Below are 20,947 nucleotides of genomic sequence, written 5' to 3'. Positions count from 1 at the left end.
GGGTACAACGTAACTTTAACCAAATGATCTACCATATGTTTAAGAATAATGGTGCAAACTGTAAATAATTGAAATACCATATGTAACCAAGTGAGCTAACATCTCCGTGTCGTTGTTCTCTTTTTGTAGGAATTTACTTAATTTGTTATACATAAATCATCTACAAATAAACAAGTTATAAGAACCTCAAAGAAATTTACAACCTTGAAAACGATTTATTACGATAATATACATGAATCAAACCTATGCATGGTCAATTTGATCAAACATGAACAATCAAATATTGACTTTGAACAAATAAAAAAATGATAATGTAATTCATGAGAAGACATTAGAGGCCTGAGCAGTTCTAGCAACCTTAATGAAAACATCTTCAAGAGTTGTGTCTGCAAGTCCCCAAGCAAACACCCTAAAATTTCCTTTTGCCTTCTCCACAGCTTGAAACAATTCTGCGATCCGAACTTCGTCTTTTGGGATCTCAAATTTTTGTGTCCCTGCGATGTGATATATTTTCTTGGCGTTTGGAGAAACATCTTGAATTAACATCTCCACATCTTTTTCATGTTCTGATGATGTTGTCATTGTTAACACATAAGATCCACCATACCTTGCCTTTAGCTCTTTTGGATTCCCTACGCATTGTAACCTTCCGTCTACAAAAATGCCTAATCTGTCGCAGAGAAACTCTGCTTCTTCCATTGAGTGAGTAGTGAGAATTATTGCAGTGTGTTTTTTTGCGCCTTTGATAGCTGTCCATAGGCTCCTTCTTGAAGCTGGATCAAGTCCTGTGCTTGGCTCATCCATATAAACCACCTTTTAAAGAATTAAGCCAAATGTAAAAAATATATTTGTTAAAGCTAGCTTTCTAATTAAATCATATGAATTAAGGGTTAGCCATAAGAGAAAATGGTGTACCTTAGGACTTCCAATAAGTGAAATAGCTACACTTAGTCGCCTTTTCATGCCTCCACTATATTTCCCAGCAGGTTTATCAGCAACCCCTTCGCGTGATAGGTTCACACTCTTAAGAGACTCTTCTATAGCCTAGTAACCATGAGTTAACGTTTTGATACTTTTGGAGTATTAATGTAGGAAACAAGTAAGATGATAACATACTTGGTTGAGATCAGAGCCTTTGAGATTCTTAAGTCTTCCGTAAAAGAGCAAATGTTCCCTTCCTGTTAGTGTTTCCCATAGCAAGCTAGCACACAACAGAAACAAGAGAATGATGACACATATACAATGGAATAGATTCAAATGTTTTCAAGAATACTTACTCGTGTTGTGGGCAAACACCCATGCTAGTGTATACTTTGTCCATATCCTGGCATATGTCCAAACTTTCAACAAGAGCTGTTCCAGATGTTGGTTTCACTAGCCCAGTCATCTACTCATATAAATATTTGGAATATTCCAGAACAAAAATGGAGATGATTAATCACTAACATATAAAAGATATGAGCATATGTCCATTCATTGTTAATTGTTTTATAGTCTAAAACCTATTAATTTTAACCACTATTTTTCCTAACAAAAATATGTATTATTCATGAGAGTTTTTCAATAAGAAGCTCAGCAAAACTGATTTTCTATCCATTTATGTACTCACCATATTGATGAATGATGTCTTCCCTGCACCGTTGGGGCCTAACATGCCAAAACATTCGCCTGGAGGTACAGCTATAGATAACCCTCCAACGGCCATTTTAGGTGGGTTCCCATCCCTACCAGGATACACCTTTTTCAGCTTGTCACAAACAATCGCATGGCTTGTGCTCGACTCAAGCATCAACTGCTCGACTTTTGCTCTCTGATTAGAATAAATTTCTTTTTTTATCAAAACAACTAGAACATATGATGTATTGTGAATCATTATGTTATACCTCCTCAACGACATCTAGTTTCTCCATTTCTACGGAAACAGAAGATCCTAGTCTCTGCAAGCTATGCCTTTGTGGAGAAGGAGATTTCTTGATGAGATTTTTCAAGAATAAAAAAGGGTCTTTCGCGGATGAAGAAACTCGGTCCATATAGTATGCTGCAATGAGTGCGAGAAACCACTCAATAATAATAATGTAGAAAACTTCATCCATTGCACTATCACTGAAATATTTCCACTTCATTCCATCACTCCCATTCAATTGTCTCTTCAAAGCATACTGAGAGAACTCGTACAATCCACGATATAGAGAGAAGCCGGGATACAACTCCATGACAAAAATCCAGCCTCCTGCGGAAAAGTAAACGTACATTATATTAATTAACATTGTAGTCAGCTTTTGAGAATAAGTCTTCTTCAACTTGTTCTTGATAGCTTACTTGGAAACGATAAACCTTCCAACATAAACTGGAAGAGGAAACCTCCCAACAGCCCAGATCCAAACACGTATAAGTAAGCCGCAACTACAGTCGAGCCATAAAACAAAATGAGTGTTCCTTTTAATTAACACCTTCATGTTCTTGAGCTACATTTAGTTAACGTGTGACTTAAGTTAGTACCTGATGCTGTCTCAACCTTTGAAAATGCTGAGGAAACTAGAAAGGCGATGGAGATTTGCAGATTTATGCAGAGAAAATAGAAAATGAACTGGATGCTGTAGTCATTAAAGCGGAAGAACTTCAGTCCTACAAGGAGAAATAGCTCTGAAACTTGTTCTACAAGAAAAACATAACATAAGTAAGATATATCAATGATTCAAGTACCTATTGCTGACCCAAATATCATCAAACATATAATGTATAATGTGGATATGGCGAGAAAATAAGCGTAGGTTATCATCCAATAAGGACCATCTCCTAGGCCATGCATTTTCATTATAATTCTTAGATGCTGCTGCTTCTCATACACCAACGAGTTCAAGATCACCTGCGTAGAAAATACCTCAAAGTAATTAAATCACATGATATAATTTGGATCATAAAAGAAATTTTCTTCCAAGACTGAAGCAGTCTATTGAACACAAACTTAAACTTACAGGGAACAAAAGAACAATAACCCATGTTAAGAAAATGGGGCCAATGACAGATGCTATATCAACGCGAAGCATACTTTCTTGCTTAGGCATTTCTTTCACAAAGTCGAATAACATCTTTGTTCCCGGGCCTCGCAAAAACCGAAGATATGCATTCGAAACCTACAGTTATATAGCAAAGTATATGGTTCATAAAAAAAAGACTTGTCCTAGGTACAAAACAATGTGCACTCAGTTTCTTACCATATTGACTGAGCGAGGTACTCGGACATACTTTACACGCCTATCTTGTACTTTGAAATTACCCTTGTAAGAAGAGTTATACCAGATGGTCACATTGAACTTGTTCCTATCAGTGTCCAAGAGATCGTATGCTAATATAAAACCAGAGAAAGAGTCAGAAGTTGCAAAAGTAAAAAAATAGAGACATATGATAAGAGAAGTGTAATAACCTGCAGCGACCTCATTGATGATCTCTTCATGATTTCCTTGACGATAGCCCTTAAAGATCTCATCATTGACCTCTACTGAGTTATTTCTCCAGAGATTCAATCCTTGAACGCATCTCACCTCTGGTTTGACAAATTAACTAAGTTAATCAGCTCCAAGACTGTTTTCCAGAAGCTAGCTTTGAGTGATGCCCAAGAAATATTATTTTTAATAAAACTTGCAACATGGAATGCACTCAGATTGCATTTAAACTTAAACAGAAAATTTGCTCAAGTAAAGTCAACATATCTTAATTATGTTCACTATATTACCACTAGGCTTTTTAGTGACACGTTGTAATTAATTTACAAAACAAATTGGTACCTTAAAAATAATCACCTAACATAATTTTGTGAACTTAGTACCTTTATGAAACGTGATAGGTGGTTGTCGAAATGAGAATGACAAGTTGGTTGTTGGAGTGCAATAAGGTCGGATTTGGAAAATGGGAAGATCTGAGTGAATCCCTGGATCAAGATAATTGGTGTAGTCTGCTTCTGATATTGTACCCTGGATATAAAAATTCATCATAAATTCTGGTAGATAGAGACTTAAATATGGCAATGAAAACTACCAAAATTCTGGCGGAGAAAAACTTGCCAAGACATTGTAGGCGAGATTACGCAAGAAATGGTCAGAGGAGTTCACCGCGAAAGAAGTACTGAGAAGATTCCGAGATAAAGCTAAAAAAATGTGAAGATTAGTATCGAAACTGTTAGGATCCTATAAGACTAATTCACTTTATAAATTTGCTTAAAGTTTAAAAGGCATATATAGTACTTTCTCCAAGGGTATGGTTATTCCCAGTAACAAGTATAGTTACAGGACAAGATCCTGTTCGTCTGCACGAGCTACGGGCAGGATCAACTAAACGAGTTTCAGGACGCGGAATTTGTAGCAACGGGAGCAACGGTGGAGGGTTAGGGAAGGCACAAAAGGAGGCTTGAGTTAGAGATGAATATTGTAAACCACAACTCTTTCTTTCGCATTTTCCATCTCCATTTTTGTGGATGCATCGACAACCACATCGATTATCAGCAGAGTTATTAACTTGTGTATCAAACAAGACTTGAATCCCCACTAGAAGCACACAGAGGTAGAAAGGAATCACGATGAGCCGAACATTACTCCATATGTTCCGTTTCTAAACCAATTGATAAATTAGAATATTCTAGCTATATATATCAACTTAACATAAATAGATTTTGTATACAATAGATAACACATGCATGTATTCTTTGGTCAAACCTGGTAGGTTAAGTTTTTTCTGAACAAAGCATTAGCCCTCGTCAAGAAACTAGCGGGGACATGATTCGCCATTGTTGAAGCTTTTTTTTTTCTTTCTGATAAAAAGCTTCTGGTCTTGATTTTGGTATTTTCCTTCTGTTTTATATTTCCTTTGTTTTTTAATGTATTTTGTGACAACAAGATCCACGTGACACGTTTTTATTACGACTTGCCAATTATTATGTGGTTGAGGATGCATGGATGTTACTTAATACTCCCTATGTTTTTTATTTTTGTTATTTTTTAGGAAAAGTTTATATTAAAATATATATTAAAGTTAATTTTAAAATGTATTATTTTTTGTATTTTACAATTTTCTATAATTTTAAACCAATGATATTCAATTATTTTTATTAAAATTTACAATTTATTAACAATAACTAATAAATATTGCATAAAAAATTTAAAAAAATAATCTTTTTGAAACAAATATTTTTTCTAGAAAATCAAACAAAAAAGAACAGAGATAGTAATTTTTAACGAAGATAACGAGGTAAACCATATGTATGCGAAGTTTCGTGGGGCACTTGCATTTGGGCATGAAAGACCATAAAAAAAATCAAGATTATCACCCTGTCAACTGCTGGAATAAGAATTTTTTTTTCTACCCCAAAGTCCCTAGTGCACGAGCCTCTCAAGTCTCAACCAACTCGAAATTATTTGTGTTGATAAAGAGCCAATTACTGTAGTTGCAAATATTTTTTTGGGGGTTTATTGGCAAGTTGCTTAGGAAAAGGAGTGATCATAACAAGACCAATAAATATGGTATTGTCAGGTATCACTAAATATTTTTGATATTGATGGGTTTTAAGGACGTCCATCTCTATCAACGTTTAAGTGTCCAAAGTTAACAAATGCTTTGGGAACTGAGATGTAATTTTCGTGAAATGAAATACTCAGCTGCTATTGTAGTATGACATCACGACCAATATTATTATTTTTGCGATTTAGTCCATTTGATATATCAATTCGGATGTTGCGTTTTTATCCAAAATCAATTGCATTAAAATAGTCTGAATATGTTGAATGTAAGAATATAGTCTTGGATGTAAATTTTGTATCTTAACTTAACAAAAGAGTTTGTGCTCGTAATTTGAGGATCACATTGTATCTTAATAACTGTGAAATCTCTCTCTTCTCACCAAACAGAGAAGTCCTGTTTTTTTACCCAAACAGACAAGTCCCCTTTTAACACCAAAACCATAAAAGCCAAAAATTCCTCTCTCGTATGCATTCACGTCAACTCTTGTATCAACATCATCATGTCAGCTAAAATTTATAGAGCCACAGTTTACAAAACAAGACAAAATTGTTTAACATGAATCATCCATAAACAAGCAACTTATATATAATAGCCTCAGAGAAATCACAACTTTCAGCCGATTTATTCTAATAATGTACATTTAATCAAATATATGCATGGCCAATTTTATCAAACCTGACCAAAAGAATATTGACGTTCAACAGAAAAGAAAATGACAACGTTAAGAAGATTCAAGAGAAGACATTAAAGGCTTGAGCAGTTCTAGCAACCTTAATAAAAACATCTTCGAGAGTTGTGTCAGCAAGTCCCCAAGCAAACACCTTGAAATTGCTCTTTGCCTTTTCTACCACCTGAAACACTTCCGAGATCCGAACTTCGTCTTTTGGAATCTCAAATTTCTGTGTTCCTGCGATGTGGTATATCTTCTTGACATTTGGGGAAACTTCTTGAACCAACATCTCCACATCTTTCTCATGTTCTGATGATGTTGTCATTGTTAACACATAAGATCCACCATACCTTCCCTTTAGTTCTTTTGGGTTCCCTATGCATTGTAACCTTCCATCAACAAAAATCCCTAGTCGGTCGCAGAGAAACTCTGCTTCTTCCATTGAATGAGTAGTGAGGATTATCGCAGTATGTCTTTTTGCGTTCTTGATGACTGTCCATAGGTTCTTTCTCGAGGCTGGATCAAGCCCTGTGCTTGGCTCATCCATATAAACGACCTTTCAAAGGTAAGAAATAAATGAGGACGAGTTTGTTAAACTTGAAAGAGCCTTAACTCTCTAGATGTACTATTTCTAAAGGTCACGGTTGTTAAAAGCAAAGATATTCTTAGACAATGGTGTACCTTAGGATTACCGATAAGTGAAATGGCTACACTCAGCCGCCTTTTCATACCTCCGCTGTATTTCCCGGCAGGTTTGTCAGCAACTCCTCCGTGGAAAAGGTTGACACTTCTAAGAGACTCTTCCACAGCCTAATGCGAGGTAAGTAAAGGTGAGAGATAGATTGAGCGTTTTGATAACTTTTGAAGTAATATAGAAGGGAAGTGAGATTGATAACATACTTGGTTGAGATCAACGCCTTTGAGATTCTTAAGTCTCCCATAAAACAACAGATGTTCTCTCCCTGTCAGTGTTTCCCATAGCAAGCTGGTGGTACATAATAGACAATGAAAATGATAAACAACTAAATAATCGTTTGTATTGTTGAACAAAAATAAAATGTTTTAAGAACTTGATTACTCGTGTTGCGGGCATACACCCATGCTAGTGTATACTCTGTCCATATCCTTGCATATATCCAAACCTTGAACAAAAGCTGCTCCAGAAGTTGGTTTCACAAGCCCAGTCATCTAACCAGAAAAAACGATGCAACTTTTATTATCCAAGGGGAGTTTTTCAGTCATAAGCTAAGCACAACTATTTATTTTTTAGGGGTAGATTTGTGTACTGACCATATTGATAAAAGAGGTCTTGCCAGCACCATTGGGCCCTAACATGCCAAAGCATTCTCCTGAAGGCACAGCGAGGGATAACACTCGAACTGCCTTTTTAGGCGGGTTCCCATCCCTACCAGGATAAACCTTTCTTAACTTATCACATACAATTGCATGGCTTGTGCTTGACTCTAGCATCAGTTGTGCAACTTTTTCACTCTGATTAGAAAAAAAATGTAGAAATATAATTTAAAACAGCTGAAGAAAAAAAAACACAAAGAACATGGAATAGAATGTGATAATTCTTTTGCAATACCTCGTGAATGACATCTAGTTTCTCCATTTCTACGGAAATTGCAGAGACCTGTTTTTGCAAGCTATGAGATATCTTGAAAGGGTTTTGGTTTTTCAAGAAAAACAAAAGGTCTTTTCCTGATGAAGACATCTTATCGATATAGTATGTTGCAATGAGTGCAACAAACCACTCAACAATAATGATGTAGAAAACTTCATCAATTGCATTATCACTAAAATATTTCCACTTCATCCCATCTTTCCCATTCAAGTTTCCCTGATAAGCATTCTGGGAGAACTCATACAACCCGCGGTATAAGGAGAAGCCAGGATACAACTCCATTACAAAAATCCATCTTCCTAGAAAAAGTAAATATTATGTTAGCATTGTTCCCATTTGTGAGAATAAACAAGTCAACGAAATAGCGCATATTTATTCCTCAAGGTCATCTTGATAACTTACTGGGAAACGATAAACCTTCCAATAGAAACTGGAAGAGGAACATACCCAAGAGTCCAGATCCAAACACGTATAGGTAAGCAGCGACTATAGTGGTGCCATGAAACAGAAAGTGTTTCTTTTATTAACACCTTCATGTTCTTGAGCACATTTAGTTAACGTGTGATTTTATTTCGTACCTGATGCTGTCTCAACCTTTGAAAACGCTGAGGAAAGTAGAAAGGCTATGGAGATTTGTAGATTTATGTAGACGAAATAGAAACTGAATTGTAAGCTGAAGTCATTAAGCAGAAAGAACTTCAATCCTGAAAGGAACCATAACTGTTATAGCAAGTTCTATAAGGACAAGAAAATAATAACATAAGATATGGTAATGATTCAATACCTATTACTGACCCAAAGATCATCAAGAATATTATATAGAACGTGGATAAAGCGAGAAAATAGGCGTAGGAAATGATCCAATATGGACCATCTCCTAGGCCATGCATTTTCATTATAATTCTAAGACGCTGTTGCTTCTCATACACCAATGAATTCAAGATCACCTGCATATAAATGCTTCATAGATTTACAGATCATCATATATAGGTCGATGAGTATAGTGACAGCCTAAAGCAGTTTATTTTAAGCAAACTTACCGGTAGCAGAAGGAGAATAACCCATGTAAAGAATATTGGACCAATTAGAGAGGCGATGTCTAGACGAAGTTTAGTTTCTGGTTTAGGCATTTCTTTGACAAACTCAAACAACATCTTTGTCCTAGGGCCTTGCAAATATTGAAGATAAGCATTTGACACCTGCATTTTTGCAGAGTTTGAGAGTCTCTTCGTTTTTGAAACTAGTCCTACACTGAAAGATTATATTGCAATGCAAGGATGTTTTAGGTACATCACAATTAGTTCCTTACCCAATTGACTAAGCGGGGTACTCGGACAACCTTATAAGGCTGATTTCTTGCTTCATCCTTGTATGTTGCGTTAAACCATATGTTTACATTGAAGTTAGTCATATTTGTGTCGAAGAGATCGTATGCTAAGGCAATAAAAAAAAAAAAACATTCAGAAATCTCATGTGTATACTAAGGCTCTATAACCCTAGATTTTAAAAGAAAAAAACAGAGAAGTCAAACATTAACCTGCAACAATCTCATTTATCATTCCATCAGAATTTCCTTTATGATAACCTTCGAAAAGCTCAAGATTCACCTCAATGGAGTTATTTCTCCAAAGATTCAATCCTTGAACACATCTCATATCTGGTTCCGGTACAAAAACTAAGTTAATATCACAACAAGAGTAAAATATCCTATAGCATAAAGTAAAGTATGCATCTCAAGTGATGTCTAAAGGATTAAAACCTTTATACCTTTCGTAAAATTGAGAGGTGATTGTCCGATTGAGATTGAAAAGTTAGAATTTGGAGGACACCGAGGTTGAATATTGTATATGCTACCATCTGAGACAATCCCTGCATCAAGATAATTTGTTGCACTTCCCTTAAATGTTGTAGCCTGAAAAAACACAAGTTAAAAAAGTATAAGACAGAGAGATTTCACACACTTTCATAATGCAGACATTGAACTAGAACATGAAACTTACCAAAACATTATTCGCTAAACTAAACAAAAGGTCAGAGGAGTTCATTGCAAAAGGCCTCCTTAGAAGATTTCTTGATAAAACTAGAGAAAACATAAACATTAGTTCCAATGAGAAAACAATGTAGAATTATATGCTTCATGATAAAGAGAAAAATACCTGCTCCAAGAGAATGATTATTCCCAGTGAAAAGTATAGTTACAGGGCAAGAGTTTTTTCGTCTGCACGAGTCATTAGTGAAATTAGCATCAAGAGCACGATACTCAGGACGTGGAATTAGAATCAATGGAGGCCATGGTTGTGGTTTTGGGATAGCACAAAAGAATCCTTGATCCCGAGTCGAATATTCTAAACCACAGGTCATTTGGCATTTACCATCTCCGAGTTTGTCAATGCATTGACAACCACATTGATTATCTAAAGAGTTATTGACTTGTGAATCAAACAAAGCTTGAATAAACACAAGAACTATGCAGAGGTAGAAAGGAATCATAATAAGTCGAACATTGCTCCATATATTCCGTTTCTGCAAAAAAAAAAACCACCAAAGAAGACAACACATAAAAACTAATCCCTAGAGTTCCCAATACTACAGAGAATTTACATGTAACAAAAATCGTACATGGTCGCATATTTACATGTAATAGTGGAATTACTAAGGGAAAATGAAAATGTCGAACCTGATAGGTTAAGTTTTTTCTAAGTATAGCATTGGCACGCGTCCAGAAACTGGCTGGGCCAGAATCTGCCATTGATATGAAAGCTTTGGTAGCTTTCCCTTCTTTGTTCTTCTCTTTTAATTTTTAACCATCGCCAAAATACTTTTCTTTAACAATAATAATTTAGTTTGATGTTCAAATATTTTCTTAGGTTTTTTATTTCATTTGAAAAAATAAATAAACATTGGAACTTCATTATATATTTACAAGAAACTGCGAATGAGTGATCCTCACGACCCTTTCGATTTGCCAACATGCGGATTTAAAATATATATTTTGAGAGTTACTAATAAAAGATATTATTACTATTATATTATAGCTAGGTGTTACGTGAGCGCACTATCGATATAATTCAAAAAATCTACCAAATCCTTCCTAAGTTCCTATGTCTATGTGATGGTTACTTGAATGACAAGTAATGTACGGTCCAACAAAAATAATAGAAAATATATGATATAGTTGGAATTGCCTTTTTAGTAGACGAATTGCGCGAGGCTTTGCGGTTTACTAATTTTTATGATATACTTTTAGCTTAATATCATCAACTTGTTGAAGACTCAAAAGTGTTTTTTGAGTAAATTTTCTTATTTAAAGGACAAACAACAGAAGCAAATTTATTCTCTTAAGAAAATAGTGAAAAAAAGCCTGGAAAAATGGTTCAATGCTCTCTTTTCTCAAGTATTTGATTTTCATTTAAAAATCTTTTATTTATGTTTGGCCAGTTTTGATGGTATCATGCATGATGTCACAACCATACTAACTCTGGAATTATCTCTTCAATTTTAGCCATGGTTATCTGTTATTGATAACAAGAAAATCAGATGATCCAATAGTTCAATTTTTTTATTTTAGAATTACAGATCAAATTTTAAATTTTCACACTGCAATTTTAACTATGAACATAGTAGATCATAAACCTTACAAAGGTTCATTTTTTTATTTTACTTTTTTTTTTTGATTATACGCCTCCATATTATGTGTTTTATAGCAATTTATTGTTTATACAAATCTTATAGAAAAACAGAAACAAAATAAATTATAGAAAAAGAAAAACACAAGAAATTAATCATTTATATGTAGATGAACGTGTTTATTTTGTCCACAAAAATGTCTTCAATTTTATATTTTGTCTTTTTTGATAAAGATTATTATTTTTGATGAATGATTTTTTATAACATATTTTTGTCGGCCATATATATATAACATTTTTTTTTTTCTTACTAAGACCATAAATACAACATTTGTTTGCTAATTTTAGTACACAGAAAAGTACACATTAAGAATTGGATCTCTTGTTTGACAAAATATACTGAACAACATTCTTTGACATTCAAATTAAAAATGATTATTAAGTTTGAACATGGCTAGCTTGTTGGACTGTTCCAATTATATCAATCAAATGTCACACTTCATCATTTTCCTATGTGAAATCTACGAAGCCAAATTTTAAACTAATGTTGAATATCAAACGATTACTTCGTCTAACTTAGAAAATAGCTCAAAAGATCTACAATATAATAATTTTAATTATGTTTTTCAACTCTAATAATAACATAATAGTAATGATTGCTTACAGTCAAAGCCTCAAAGTAATACCTTTTCCTGGTACAGAAGTAAATACATTTATTACTACACGGTTTTTGTCCAGAAGTTACGTTTTTCCAGGTAGTTTCGCAGGCAAAATACGAGAGGCAAATTCGTAATTACTCACAACTCCAGAGTCATAAATATAAAAAAAAAATCTTACGCCTCTCTTAAATCGTCCCCTCCAATCAAAATCAGATCACAGTAAGATTCCCAAAATTCGAAAAAAAAGCTTCCCAGAGAGAAGAGAAAAAACTTCTCTGAGGCGGCCATGACGTTGCAGAGAGGTTTACCTCTTCTCTTGCAACAGTACACGGCGTTGTTCAAGAAAAACCTTTTGCTTTCATGGCGGAGCAAACGAGCCACGTTTCTTCAGCTCTTCGCTTCTTTCTTCTTCATCCTTCTCATCTTCTGTATCCAAGCAGCCATGGAGAAGAGTTTCGCTTCCTCCACGGCTCTCAAAACTGTTACGGATCCGACGGCGCTGATATCGCCGCCGATTCCGCCTTGTGAAGATAAATTCTTCGTGAATCTTCCTTGCTATGACTTTGTTTGGAGCGGTAATCGTAGCTCCAAGGTCACGCAGATTGTTAATGCGATTATGAAGAATAATCCTGGAAGAAGTATTCCTATTGAGAAGGTATTGTCTTCTTTTATTTGATTTAGTCAAATTGTGTAATTAAGCATTCTTCAGGAGAAAGAACTCAGAGTAGATTTTGATTGTGATGTGATGCAATTTTAGTGATGTTATAGATATAGAAAACCAAATTGTTAGGTTTAGGTTTTGAGAATTAACCACAAAAGGTTACGTGTTGGATACTAAAAGTGGAAGTCAAATTGTATTTAGGTACGATCATTCGTGGATCCTGAAGCGGTAGATACGTGGCTTATGGCGAATCCTTTGTTAGTTCCAGGAGCTTTGCACTTTATTGAAAGAAATGCTACAGTGATAAGTTATGGTATTCAAACTAACTCAACTCCAGAGATGAATAGAGGAAGGTTTGAAGATCCTACTTTTAAGTTTCAGATACCTCTTCAAATTGCGGCTGAGCGTGAAATCGCGAGGTCGTTGATAGGAGGTATGCATTTTATCTTGTTGAATCTTTTGAGTGTGTGGTCATGAGTGTTGAGTTCTTGACGTTGAGAAGTTGTTGTTACGCTTTTGCAGATCCGAACTTTAATTGGGTTGTTGGGTTTAAGGAGTTTCCTCACCCAACTATTGAAGCTATTGTTGCGTTGGACACTATAGGACCGACTTTTTTCCTTGCGGTTGCTATGTTTGGTTTTGTACTTCAGATTAGTTCTTTGATTACTGAGAAAGAGCTTAAACTTCGCCAGGTATAACGTTGTTTCTATATAGGCTGCTGTGAACAAAGTCTTTATAGTAGATTGATTGTGTTGTGCAACAGGCAATGACGATGATGGGTGTTTTTGACACTGCTTATTGGTTGTCATGGCTTACTTGGGAAGGAATTCTTACTGCCATCTCGGCGCTCCTGACGGTTCTGTTTGGAATGATGTTCCAGTTCGACTTTTTCTTGAAGAACAGTTTCCCTGTTGTCTTCCTACTTTTCATGCTTTTCCAGTTTAATTTGGTAAAACTCTCTTGCTAAGACTAATGTTTACACCTCTTTTGGCACATCAGTTAAATTATTAACTTCATTGTTTGTGGTGCTAGATTGGACTAGCATTCATGCTATCAGCTTTTATCAGTAAATCAACTTCAGCAACAACTGTCGGTTTCTTTGTGTTTCTGGTTGGCTTTGTAACACAGGTGCGGTTTCTCTCATGCAAAAAACAAATAGCTGGAACTGTTTCTTCGAATTAACAATTGTGTTGCTAATCATATAATCTAACTGCAGCTTGCAACATCAAGTGGGTTTCCCTATGCCAAGAAGTATTCTCGTATGATCAGGGCACTTTGGTCACTGTTCCCACCCAATACCTTTTCTCAGGGTTTAAAGTTGCTCGCTGATGCAACTTCAACTCCTCAAGATCCTGGTATTAGTTGGAGTAAAAGAGCAGAATGCGGTCCTAACGACGACACTGGTTGTGTGCTTACAATTGTAAGTCAACTCTCAATAAAATTTCCATCTAATAACTCTGTCTAATAGTTCTCTGATCATTACTTTTTGGTTTTGGCAGAATGATATCTACTTGTGGCTTCTTGGGACTTTCTTTTTGTGGTTTGTTTTGGCTCTTTACTTTGACAATATAACTCCAAATGCTTCTGGAGTAAGAAAATCTATCTTCTACTTTCTAAAACCTGGGTACTGGACCGGCAAAGGTGGCAACCGAGTAGAAGGTACTTTCTCCTCAGTCTTGTTTCTGTATTCATTAGTAATTTTGGTGTCGTAAAAGTGATCCTAAGTAAACGTTTCTATTATGAACAGAAGGTGGAATTTGTAGTTGTATTGGTTCAGTTCCACCTGTGGATCACATTACCCCAGATGACGAAGATGTCCTTGAAGAGGAAACTTTAGTTAAACAACATTCAATGGAGGGTTTAGTTGATCCCAACGTTGCAGTTCAAATACGTGGTCTTGCAAAGACTTATCCTGGGACGACGAAGTTTGGATGCTGCAAATGCAAGAAAACTTCCCCTTTTCATGCTCTGAAGGTATTTCTTCTAAGAAAACAAAAGTGAAAAACTGATCTTCTTACGTTGGTTAATTTGCAATTTCGCATGGTAGTGTCTGTTCTTTACCAAAGATGTTCACCAAATGATAATCTTACCATTGATCTATATCTAGGACTTGGATGAAATTTTACTGATTATTTCTCCATGTGGTTTTACGTGTTTCATTTATTCAGGGTTTGTGGATGAATATTGCCAAAGATCAATTATTCTGTCTTCTTGGACCCAATGGTGCAGGGAAAACAACTACTATCAATTGTTTGACAGGCTTATTTCCAGTTACTGGTGGTGATGGTAAGATAAAGCTTGCACTTTTTTCTTGTTTCTGTTTCATAGAAGCTAGTGTCCTAAGCCTTTTCACCATACTAATATCTCTCTGGTTGGCTTTAACAGCACTAATTTATGGAAATTCTATAAGAAGCTCTGTTGGTATGTCCAACATCCGTAAAATGATTGGAGTTTGTCCTCAGGTGAGCCATTTTTTGTTGCTATCTGCTTCTGGCATTTGCTTTAATTAGTTACAGATATTTGTTATGCTTTCAATGATTTATGACATTCCTGTTCCACAGTTTGATATTCTTTGGGATGCTTTGTCTGGTGAAGAACACCTCAAACTCTTTGCTAGCATCAAAGGGTTGCCACCTTCATCAATCAACTCGGTATGTACCCAAATGGTAGAAATGAGTCGGTTGGTTAGTCGGTTGGTTACTTCAAATCAAGAATACTTTTCCTCATTTGTCGCTTAAAATGTTACTTTCTCGTCATATAGATGGTTGAGAAGTCACTGGCGGAGGTAAAACTAACAGAAGCAGGGAAAATCAGGGCAGGAAGTTACAGTGGAGGAATGAAACGGCGACTCAGTGTTGCAGTTTCTCTCATTGGTGATCCAAAGCTGGTCTTCCTGGACGAACCTGTATGTAACATTTATTCTGTTGATGTTTATTTATTTAAGTCCCTCTTCCTTTTCTCATGCGTACTTGTCATACATGGGTTACAGACTACAGGCATGGACCCGATCACGAGGAGACATGTGTGGGATATCATACAGGAAACCAAGAAAGGTCGTGCCATTATACTAACAACACATTCGATGGAAGAAGCTGATATCTTAAGTGATCGGATAGGGATAATGGCTAAGGGTAGGCTCCGCTGCATTGGAACCTCGATCAGGTTGAAATCCCGCTTTGGCACAGGTTTCATTGCTAACATTAGCTTTGTTGAAAGCAACAACCACAATGGCGAAGCTGGTTCGGATTCACGCGAGCCAGTGAAGAAATTCTTTAAAGATGTGAGTCTGTTTTAGCACCCGGTCACTGTTTCCATTTTACAATGTAGTTAACTTAATCCAACACCCTTCCGAACTTTGATATTTTCTTGCAGCATCTCAAAGTCAAACCAATAGAAGAAAACAAGGCCTTCATGACTTTTGTTATACCTCACGACAAAGAGAATCTTTTGACAGTAAGCATTTACACAACCTTATGATATATAGATTTCACTACCTACCTTAAAACTAAGCATAAGTGACAATGAAACAGAGCTTTTTCGCTGAGCTTCAAGACAGAGAAGAAGAATTTGGAATCTCAGATATCCAACTTGGTCTTGCTACTCTTGAAGAAGTCTTTTTGAACATAGCAAGAAAAGCTGAACTCGAAAGCGCTGCGGTTGATGGAACAATGGTCACTCTCGACTTAACATCTGGTTCTTCAGTCGAGGTATATAACTTACATCTCATACATTCATATCTATAAATAGAAAGACTAATGATCCGATCCAATTCCAATCTACAGATACCGGTAGGGGCAAGATTTATCGGGATACCGGGAACAGAAACTGCAGAGAATCCACGAGGAGTCATGGTGGAGGTGTATTGGCAACAAGACGAGTCAGGATCATTGTGCATCTCAGGACACTCCACAGAGATGCCAATTCCTGAAAACATTCCCGTGACAGATCCGGTGGCACCAGGACATGGCGGAGTAAACTTGTTGGGACGGAGAGGACGAAGACAAGTTCAGGGAATTGTGATTGATCCTGAGTTTGCTACTTTTACTAGAAGCGGTTCCACTTCTTCCCGACGTTTTTCTAGAAGCGGTTCTTCCCGACGTTTTTCATCGTGAATTGAAATATAATCCGCCCGCATACACATACACTCACAGTTCTTAACTTAACGGATTGCGCTCTACAGGTTTTTCTGGTTCGTTGTTGTAGTTTTATACGAGGAAAATCACAGGCGTGTTTATTTGAAATTGTGTTTTACGTAATTATGATGTAAATTAGACTGAAGTTTGTGATTAAAAAAACAAATATTAAACACTACTATCAGTGTGACACATCCAAATTCTAGTGTAATCAACATTGTAGCTAATAAACGACTACTCTTTATATCGATGCGTTTAGCCACGCTGTGACTGTACATTTATCGGAGAAACATAATCGAAGAACCAGCATTGTGGAAGTTATGTATGAGAAACAAAACCAGAAATGGTTTGTATTCATGTGTCTTTATGTACCTTTTGTCCAACAGATTTGATGATTTGAACCAATAAGCTATCTCCAGTTATACTTCTCAGGCGTTGAATCAACTCACACCGCGAGATTCTCCTATCCTGTGAGTAGCAAAGGAACCAACAATGAGAATATATTATGATGAAGATGTAAAACAGAGAGCCAAAGAAAGTGGACTTACTTGATGTTCTTTATAGTGTTTATGAATGAGACGGATTTGCGATTGATTTAGAAACTTTGATATCGAGTTGATTAAGACCGGAAACGAAATCCAAGGAGATTTCGGGTTTTCTATATCAAATAAACATACCAAATCAGCAACTGAATTAAAGAAGAGAGGAACAAACATTTTTGAGTGCTTACTTCTTTTCAAGATAGATGGAGTTTTGATGCAAACAACAAACTCAGGCAAAACATGAGTGTTCATGTGTGTGCTCCAAATAATATACTTGTTTGGAGATGTCAAACTGTCTACACCTGAATCAAACTCCATAGAACTCGGATACGATTGTGATGTCGAGCACACAACCTCTGATTTTCCCATAATAATTCTTGAAAACAGCAAGAAGCTAATCCCGTCTTCGTTACAAGATGATGAAGGATCTATCATACTTATACAAAGAAAAAAGAAAACATTAATGATAAAGAGTACTCATTGAAGATTATAAACGCAAAATGAAAAAAAAAAGTATATTGTTGTTTACCATTGAAGAGGAGCATTGTCTGGTGAGAGACATAAGGCATTGTTGCTAAATCCATACATTAGAATCGCTTTTAACTCTTCCTTCTCCACACCGCAACAACCGTATTTCACTCTCGCCGCTTCAGCCACCGCAGCTTTGTTTCCACAGCAGCTGCCGCTTTTCTTTGCAACAGACTCAGCGTATATTTGAAAGGCTTTAAGCTTAGCTTGTCCTAATGGTGTTTGAAATCCGTTCTTGAGAATTGATACAATCTCAAACTGATTGCTTAAGTGAGAAGTTAGCTTAGATTGGCAATGACGGTAGATAAGCTCGTAAACTTTATCGTCTTTAGGCAACTCCGTTAGTCCGAACTCGTTAGCTATGGAAGAATGTTGTTGATCACAATCAGAGAATAACTCTTCATTGCTTCTGCTTTCAGATGAATTTGTTGACCCTTGTTCTTCGTTTATCGGTGTTTCTTCGGTTTTTGAATAATCCATTGCTGAGAAACAAAAGGAAACACAGAATCAGACTCAAAAATCATGAATTCGTTACAAAAAAGAAAACCAAGAAGTCAGAATCAAAACCTTTTTGAAGATTTTAGATGATTGATGATTTATAGCTTTAGTGTAGTTTTTGAGATGAGAGAGCACAAATGTTTGAATTCAAACTGCAGAGAGACTAAACATATATATATGAATAGTTAAAAATACAGTTATGGAAAAGATTTTTCTTACACTGTGTTCTGATTTGTTTAAGTCTTCCTGTTTTGGGTTTTGTTGTCTGTTTTCGTTTTTTTTCTTTTCTATTAAAATATTTGTTGCGTCTTGTGCCTTTTGCCGTGAAGGAGAAGTGTCCACATTCACACGATTACACTAATCCCACTTTTGTTTTTGTCACGATTACATTAAACTCATTAATCCCACGTTATTAACAAATACACGAACTTGTAAATATAAAAGGCTATTTTTTGTCAACTATTAAAGGCTATCTGATTTCTTATTTGCAATAAATACATTTATTAAACAGCATCTCGAAATTTAATTTTTTACACGCAAGGCCACTAATTTTGTGGACTATTTATTTACTGAAAACTGAATATGCAGTAAATCTCTACGTGCGGGCGCTGGCTGTTTTCGGGAAAGTGGAAGGCCGGTCGTTTTTACGTAGTAAACTGCTCTTGTAATAGAAGTGGGTTAGAACTGGAATGACCAAATTACCCCTTGGTTCTATACTTCTATATATAGATATCAACGATTCAACGTTGCTGCTGATCGAGACGTTGAATGGTATTCTTGTTACCAGAAATGGAAACCGTGGGGGCTTATTAGCATATTTTATTCCTTCTTAAAATATACTTTATACCATTAAGCGAAATTAACGACTAATTTTGATCAGAAAATTTGACTTGCGTTAGTTTAGTTCCTATCGATATTAACTACAAAAACACCGTTATAATCGTATATGCATGACACTAGAAAACATTGTTCTTCTCGTAAATTCAAAATTTAATCAATGTTTTTGCTACTAAAATGTGATGGATTTGGTTGGAATGCCTAGAATCTAAGAAATACCTAAGCCCATATATTGAGTGTGTTGCCTTAAATAATGTGAACGTAAACCCAAACCATTTGCTTCGTTCAACAACTGACAAAAACAAAACCCTACATATATTAAAAATAAAACATTGCATAATTAACAGGGGACACAAGCTGCCAGACATTATAAATACAATAAGAAGGGGAATTAAAACTGAGAAGACATTTTTTCAAAAAAAAGAAAAGAAAAAAATATCCTTCGTTTATTGCACTAATTCTACTGCATAAGCAAACTTCGGATTAGTGCAGCTTGAGCTGAATCAGTTGATTCCAAAAGTTGAGACAATCTTTCACTAAGATCATCCACTTCTTTGCTCAAGTTCCTTATGTAACTGCATGTCTCTTGTAATACCCTTGATGCTGAAACCTGAAAGTAACCAATATATTGATAAGAAGAAGGATCTTATATATAATTAACAATTTAATTATCATGCATGCAGCATGCTATTTATTGTCGATTAGTTTGGAAATTAAAATTTAGCACTCGTCACAAAATGCATCACAATCAAATGAATCAATACATACATGCAATATTGGAATATATGGAATATTAGTTTAATATTTATTTATAATTCTAACTAAAGACTCTCGTTTGTTTGCAACAACAGAAAGATGAAAGAATTACTGTTAAACTTTGATGGAGGATATATATTAGTTATTATTTTTATTTTTTTTAAACCGGAGGTTTGTTCTTTTAAGTACCCACTACTAATCCAAGGAAGATTTAAAAAGGTTTAGAAAAGATTTAAGGTTTGAAAGAGGAAATTAAATTTTTTAAAAGGAATCATAATGAAAAATTGATTAGAACGTTGTACCTTTCCAGAGCGTCTGTTGTTAGCAAGTTCGGGGAGAAGCCGATGAAGCTGGAGGACAAGATCGTTGATTTGTTCATCCGTGATCATGGAAGCTCCAGTTTGTCTTGAACGTGATTTTCTGCTAGACATTATGTAATATATATGATATGGTAGAGTATAGCTAGAGATTTATAAATCTTAGGGTTCACTAATTAACTTTAATCAATATTTGTGAGTGCAAGTATTTTCTTTGTATGTTATTTATATTATAAGAGAAAAAAGAAGGAAGAATTGAATACAGAAGTGGAAGAGTCTACTGCAACTGCTTAAAATAAACATGAATGGTTTCAACTTGTGTTTATATAGAAGATTTTTCTCCGTTTTTGGCTCTACATGTGTATGCATGGAATAATATAATTGCAAAATTATATATGTTTTTTCTAGCATGTTTCCTAAAAACTGTAATATTTTTAAGTATAGTTAAATTAATTGGTGAATTACTAGATTAACACTCTGACTAGTAGTCTTTAACGAAAGGGAAAAAAAACACTCTGAATAGTATTATGCAAATCTCAATGGGTAAGAATTTATATTTTATCTAAAATTTATAGATATATT

General features: G+C 35.4%; 5 protein-coding genes and 2 long non-coding RNA genes across 8 annotated transcripts; 2 read left to right on the top strand and 5 right to left on the bottom strand.

The window, feature by feature from the left end:
* Window positions 1-142: 142 nt before the first annotated feature.
* ABCA4 (ATP binding cassette subfamily A4) lies at window positions 143-4,849 on the bottom strand. The gene is made up of 16 exons (NM_001339331.1): window positions 4,710-4,849; window positions 4,242-4,605; window positions 4,062-4,144; window positions 3,827-3,971; window positions 3,425-3,544; window positions 3,216-3,346; window positions 2,976-3,134; window positions 2,704-2,866; window positions 2,500-2,625; window positions 2,320-2,403; window positions 1,884-2,230; window positions 1,610-1,810; window positions 1,278-1,387; window positions 1,117-1,201; window positions 916-1,044; window positions 143-813 (listed from the first exon to the last, which is right to left on the bottom strand). The coding sequence occupies exons 1-16, from the start codon at window positions 4,779-4,781 to the stop codon at window positions 319-321; spliced, it is 2,814 nt and encodes a 937-aa protein (NP_001319703.1). The 5' UTR covers window positions 4,782-4,849; the 3' UTR covers window positions 143-318.
* A 1,230-nt stretch (window positions 4,850-6,079) lies between these two features.
* On the bottom strand, window positions 6,080-10,687 carry ABCA3 (ABC2 homolog 2). The gene is made up of 16 exons (NM_114642.4): window positions 10,486-10,687; window positions 9,965-10,331; window positions 9,809-9,888; window positions 9,576-9,720; window positions 9,346-9,465; window positions 9,118-9,242; window positions 8,849-9,007; window positions 8,593-8,755; window positions 8,387-8,512; window positions 8,211-8,294; window positions 7,770-8,107; window positions 7,472-7,672; window positions 7,260-7,369; window positions 7,082-7,166; window positions 6,863-6,991; window positions 6,080-6,737 (listed from the first exon to the last, which is right to left on the bottom strand). Exons 1-16 carry the CDS (start codon window positions 10,555-10,557, stop codon window positions 6,243-6,245), a joined length of 2,799 nt encoding a protein of 932 aa, NP_190358.3. The 5' UTR covers window positions 10,558-10,687; the 3' UTR covers window positions 6,080-6,242.
* Window positions 10,576-10,780, top strand: AT3G07815. The gene has a single exon (NR_141357.1). It is a non-coding gene; the product is annotated as an other RNA (long non-coding RNA).
* Window positions 10,781-12,124: 1,344 nt separating this feature from the next.
* Window positions 12,125-17,148, top strand: ABCA2 (ATP-binding cassette A2). The gene is made up of 16 exons (NM_114641.4): window positions 12,125-12,748; window positions 12,956-13,187; window positions 13,277-13,446; window positions 13,518-13,703; window positions 13,787-13,882; window positions 13,971-14,174; window positions 14,254-14,413; window positions 14,502-14,728; window positions 14,923-15,040; window positions 15,140-15,216; window positions 15,316-15,405; window positions 15,516-15,659; window positions 15,744-16,034; window positions 16,127-16,207; window positions 16,285-16,461; window positions 16,537-17,148. The coding sequence occupies exons 1-16, from the start codon at window positions 12,380-12,382 to the stop codon at window positions 16,864-16,866; spliced, it is 2,952 nt and encodes a 983-aa protein (NP_190357.2). The 5' UTR covers window positions 12,125-12,379; the 3' UTR covers window positions 16,867-17,148.
* Window positions 12,772-16,851, bottom strand: AT3G07805. Of its 2 annotated transcripts, none has more exons than NR_141356.1 (1): window positions 12,772-12,973. It is a non-coding gene; the product is annotated as an other RNA (long non-coding RNA). The 2 variants fall into 2 exon arrangements; NR_141355.1 differs by lacking the exon at window positions 12,772-12,973 and adding an exon at window positions 16,649-16,851.
* SRO4 (uncharacterized protein) lies at window positions 17,076-18,650 on the bottom strand. The gene is made up of 5 exons (NM_114640.4): window positions 18,525-18,650; window positions 17,959-18,439; window positions 17,618-17,865; window positions 17,436-17,545; window positions 17,076-17,355 (listed from the first exon to the last, which is right to left on the bottom strand). The coding sequence occupies exons 2-5, from the start codon at window positions 18,435-18,437 to the stop codon at window positions 17,242-17,244; spliced, it is 951 nt and encodes a 316-aa protein (NP_190356.2). The 5' UTR covers window positions 18,438-18,439; window positions 18,525-18,650; the 3' UTR covers window positions 17,076-17,241.
* An 887-nt stretch (window positions 18,651-19,537) lies between these two features.
* BNQ3 (BANQUO 3) lies at window positions 19,538-20,664 on the bottom strand. Its single transcript, NM_114639.3, has 2 exons — window positions 20,351-20,664; window positions 19,538-19,902 (listed from the first exon to the last, which is right to left on the bottom strand). The coding sequence occupies exons 1-2, from the start codon at window positions 20,477-20,479 to the stop codon at window positions 19,753-19,755; spliced, it is 279 nt and encodes a 92-aa protein (NP_190355.2). The 5' UTR covers window positions 20,480-20,664; the 3' UTR covers window positions 19,538-19,752.
* Between the last annotated feature and the right edge of the window lie 283 nt (window positions 20,665-20,947).

The sequence above is a fragment of the Arabidopsis thaliana genome, chromosome 3, assembly GCF_000001735.4.
Source record: "Arabidopsis thaliana chromosome 3, partial sequence".
In the NCBI taxonomy this organism is placed as follows: Eukaryota; Viridiplantae; Streptophyta; class Magnoliopsida; order Brassicales; family Brassicaceae; genus Arabidopsis; species Arabidopsis thaliana.
The sequence above is the reverse complement of the archived record's forward strand: the minus strand, read 5'-3'. Positions and strand labels throughout refer to the sequence as shown.

What these genes read in the sequence shown, in the direction of transcription:
- SRO4 (NM_114640.4), bottom strand. Translation starts at nt 18,437, where the DNA reads ATGGATTATTCAAAAACCGAAGAAACACCGATAAACGAAGAACAAGGG. An exon ending in GACAATGCTCCTCTTCAATG is followed by an intron (nt 17,866 to 17,958) that starts GTAAACAACAAT and finishes TCTTTGTATAAG; the next exon opens with TATGATAGATCCTTCATCAT. An exon ending in AACACTATAAAGAACATCAA is followed by an intron (nt 17,356 to 17,435) that starts GTAAGTCCACTT and finishes TGCTACTCACAG; the next exon opens with GATAGGAGAATCTCGCGGTG.
- ABCA2 (NM_114641.4), top strand. Translation starts at nt 12,380, where the DNA reads ATGACGTTGCAGAGAGGTTTACCTCTTCTCTTGCAACAGTACACGGCG. An exon ending in TGGTTGGCTTTGTAACACAG is followed by an intron (nt 13,883 to 13,970) that starts GTGCGGTTTCTC and finishes ATCTAACTGCAG; the next exon opens with CTTGCAACATCAAGTGGGTT. An exon ending in TGGTCTTCCTGGACGAACCT is followed by an intron (nt 15,660 to 15,743) that starts GTATGTAACATT and finishes CATGGGTTACAG; the next exon opens with ACTACAGGCATGGACCCGAT.
- BNQ3 (NM_114639.3), bottom strand. Translation starts at nt 20,479, where the DNA reads ATGTCTAGCAGAAAATCACGTTCAAGACAAACTGGAGCTTCCATGATC. An exon ending in ACAACAGACGCTCTGGAAAG is followed by an intron (nt 19,903 to 20,350) that starts GTACAACGTTCT and finishes GGTTACTTTCAG; the next exon opens with GTTTCAGCATCAAGGGTATT.
- ABCA4 (NM_001339331.1), bottom strand. Translation starts at nt 4,781, where the DNA reads ATGGCGAATCATGTCCCCGCTAGTTTCTTGACGAGGGCTAATGCTTTG. An exon ending in ATCTCGCCTACAATGTCTTG is followed by an intron (nt 3,972 to 4,061) that starts GCAAGTTTTTCT and finishes TTTTATATCCAG; the next exon opens with GGTACAATATCAGAAGCAGA. An exon ending in AGACATCATTCATCAATATG is followed by an intron (nt 1,388 to 1,609) that starts GTGAGTACATAA and finishes TTATATGAGTAG; the next exon opens with ATGACTGGGCTAGTGAAACC.
- ABCA3 (NM_114642.4), bottom strand. Translation starts at nt 10,557, where the DNA reads ATGGCAGATTCTGGCCCAGCCAGTTTCTGGACGCGTGCCAATGCTATA. An exon ending in AAAGGTTGAGACAGCATCAG is followed by an intron (nt 8,295 to 8,386) that starts GTACGAAATAAA and finishes GCACCACTATAG; the next exon opens with TCGCTGCTTACCTATACGTG. An exon ending in GGAAGGTTTATCGTTTCCCA is followed by an intron (nt 8,108 to 8,210) that starts GTAAGTTATCAA and finishes TACTTTTTCTAG; the next exon opens with GAAGATGGATTTTTGTAATG.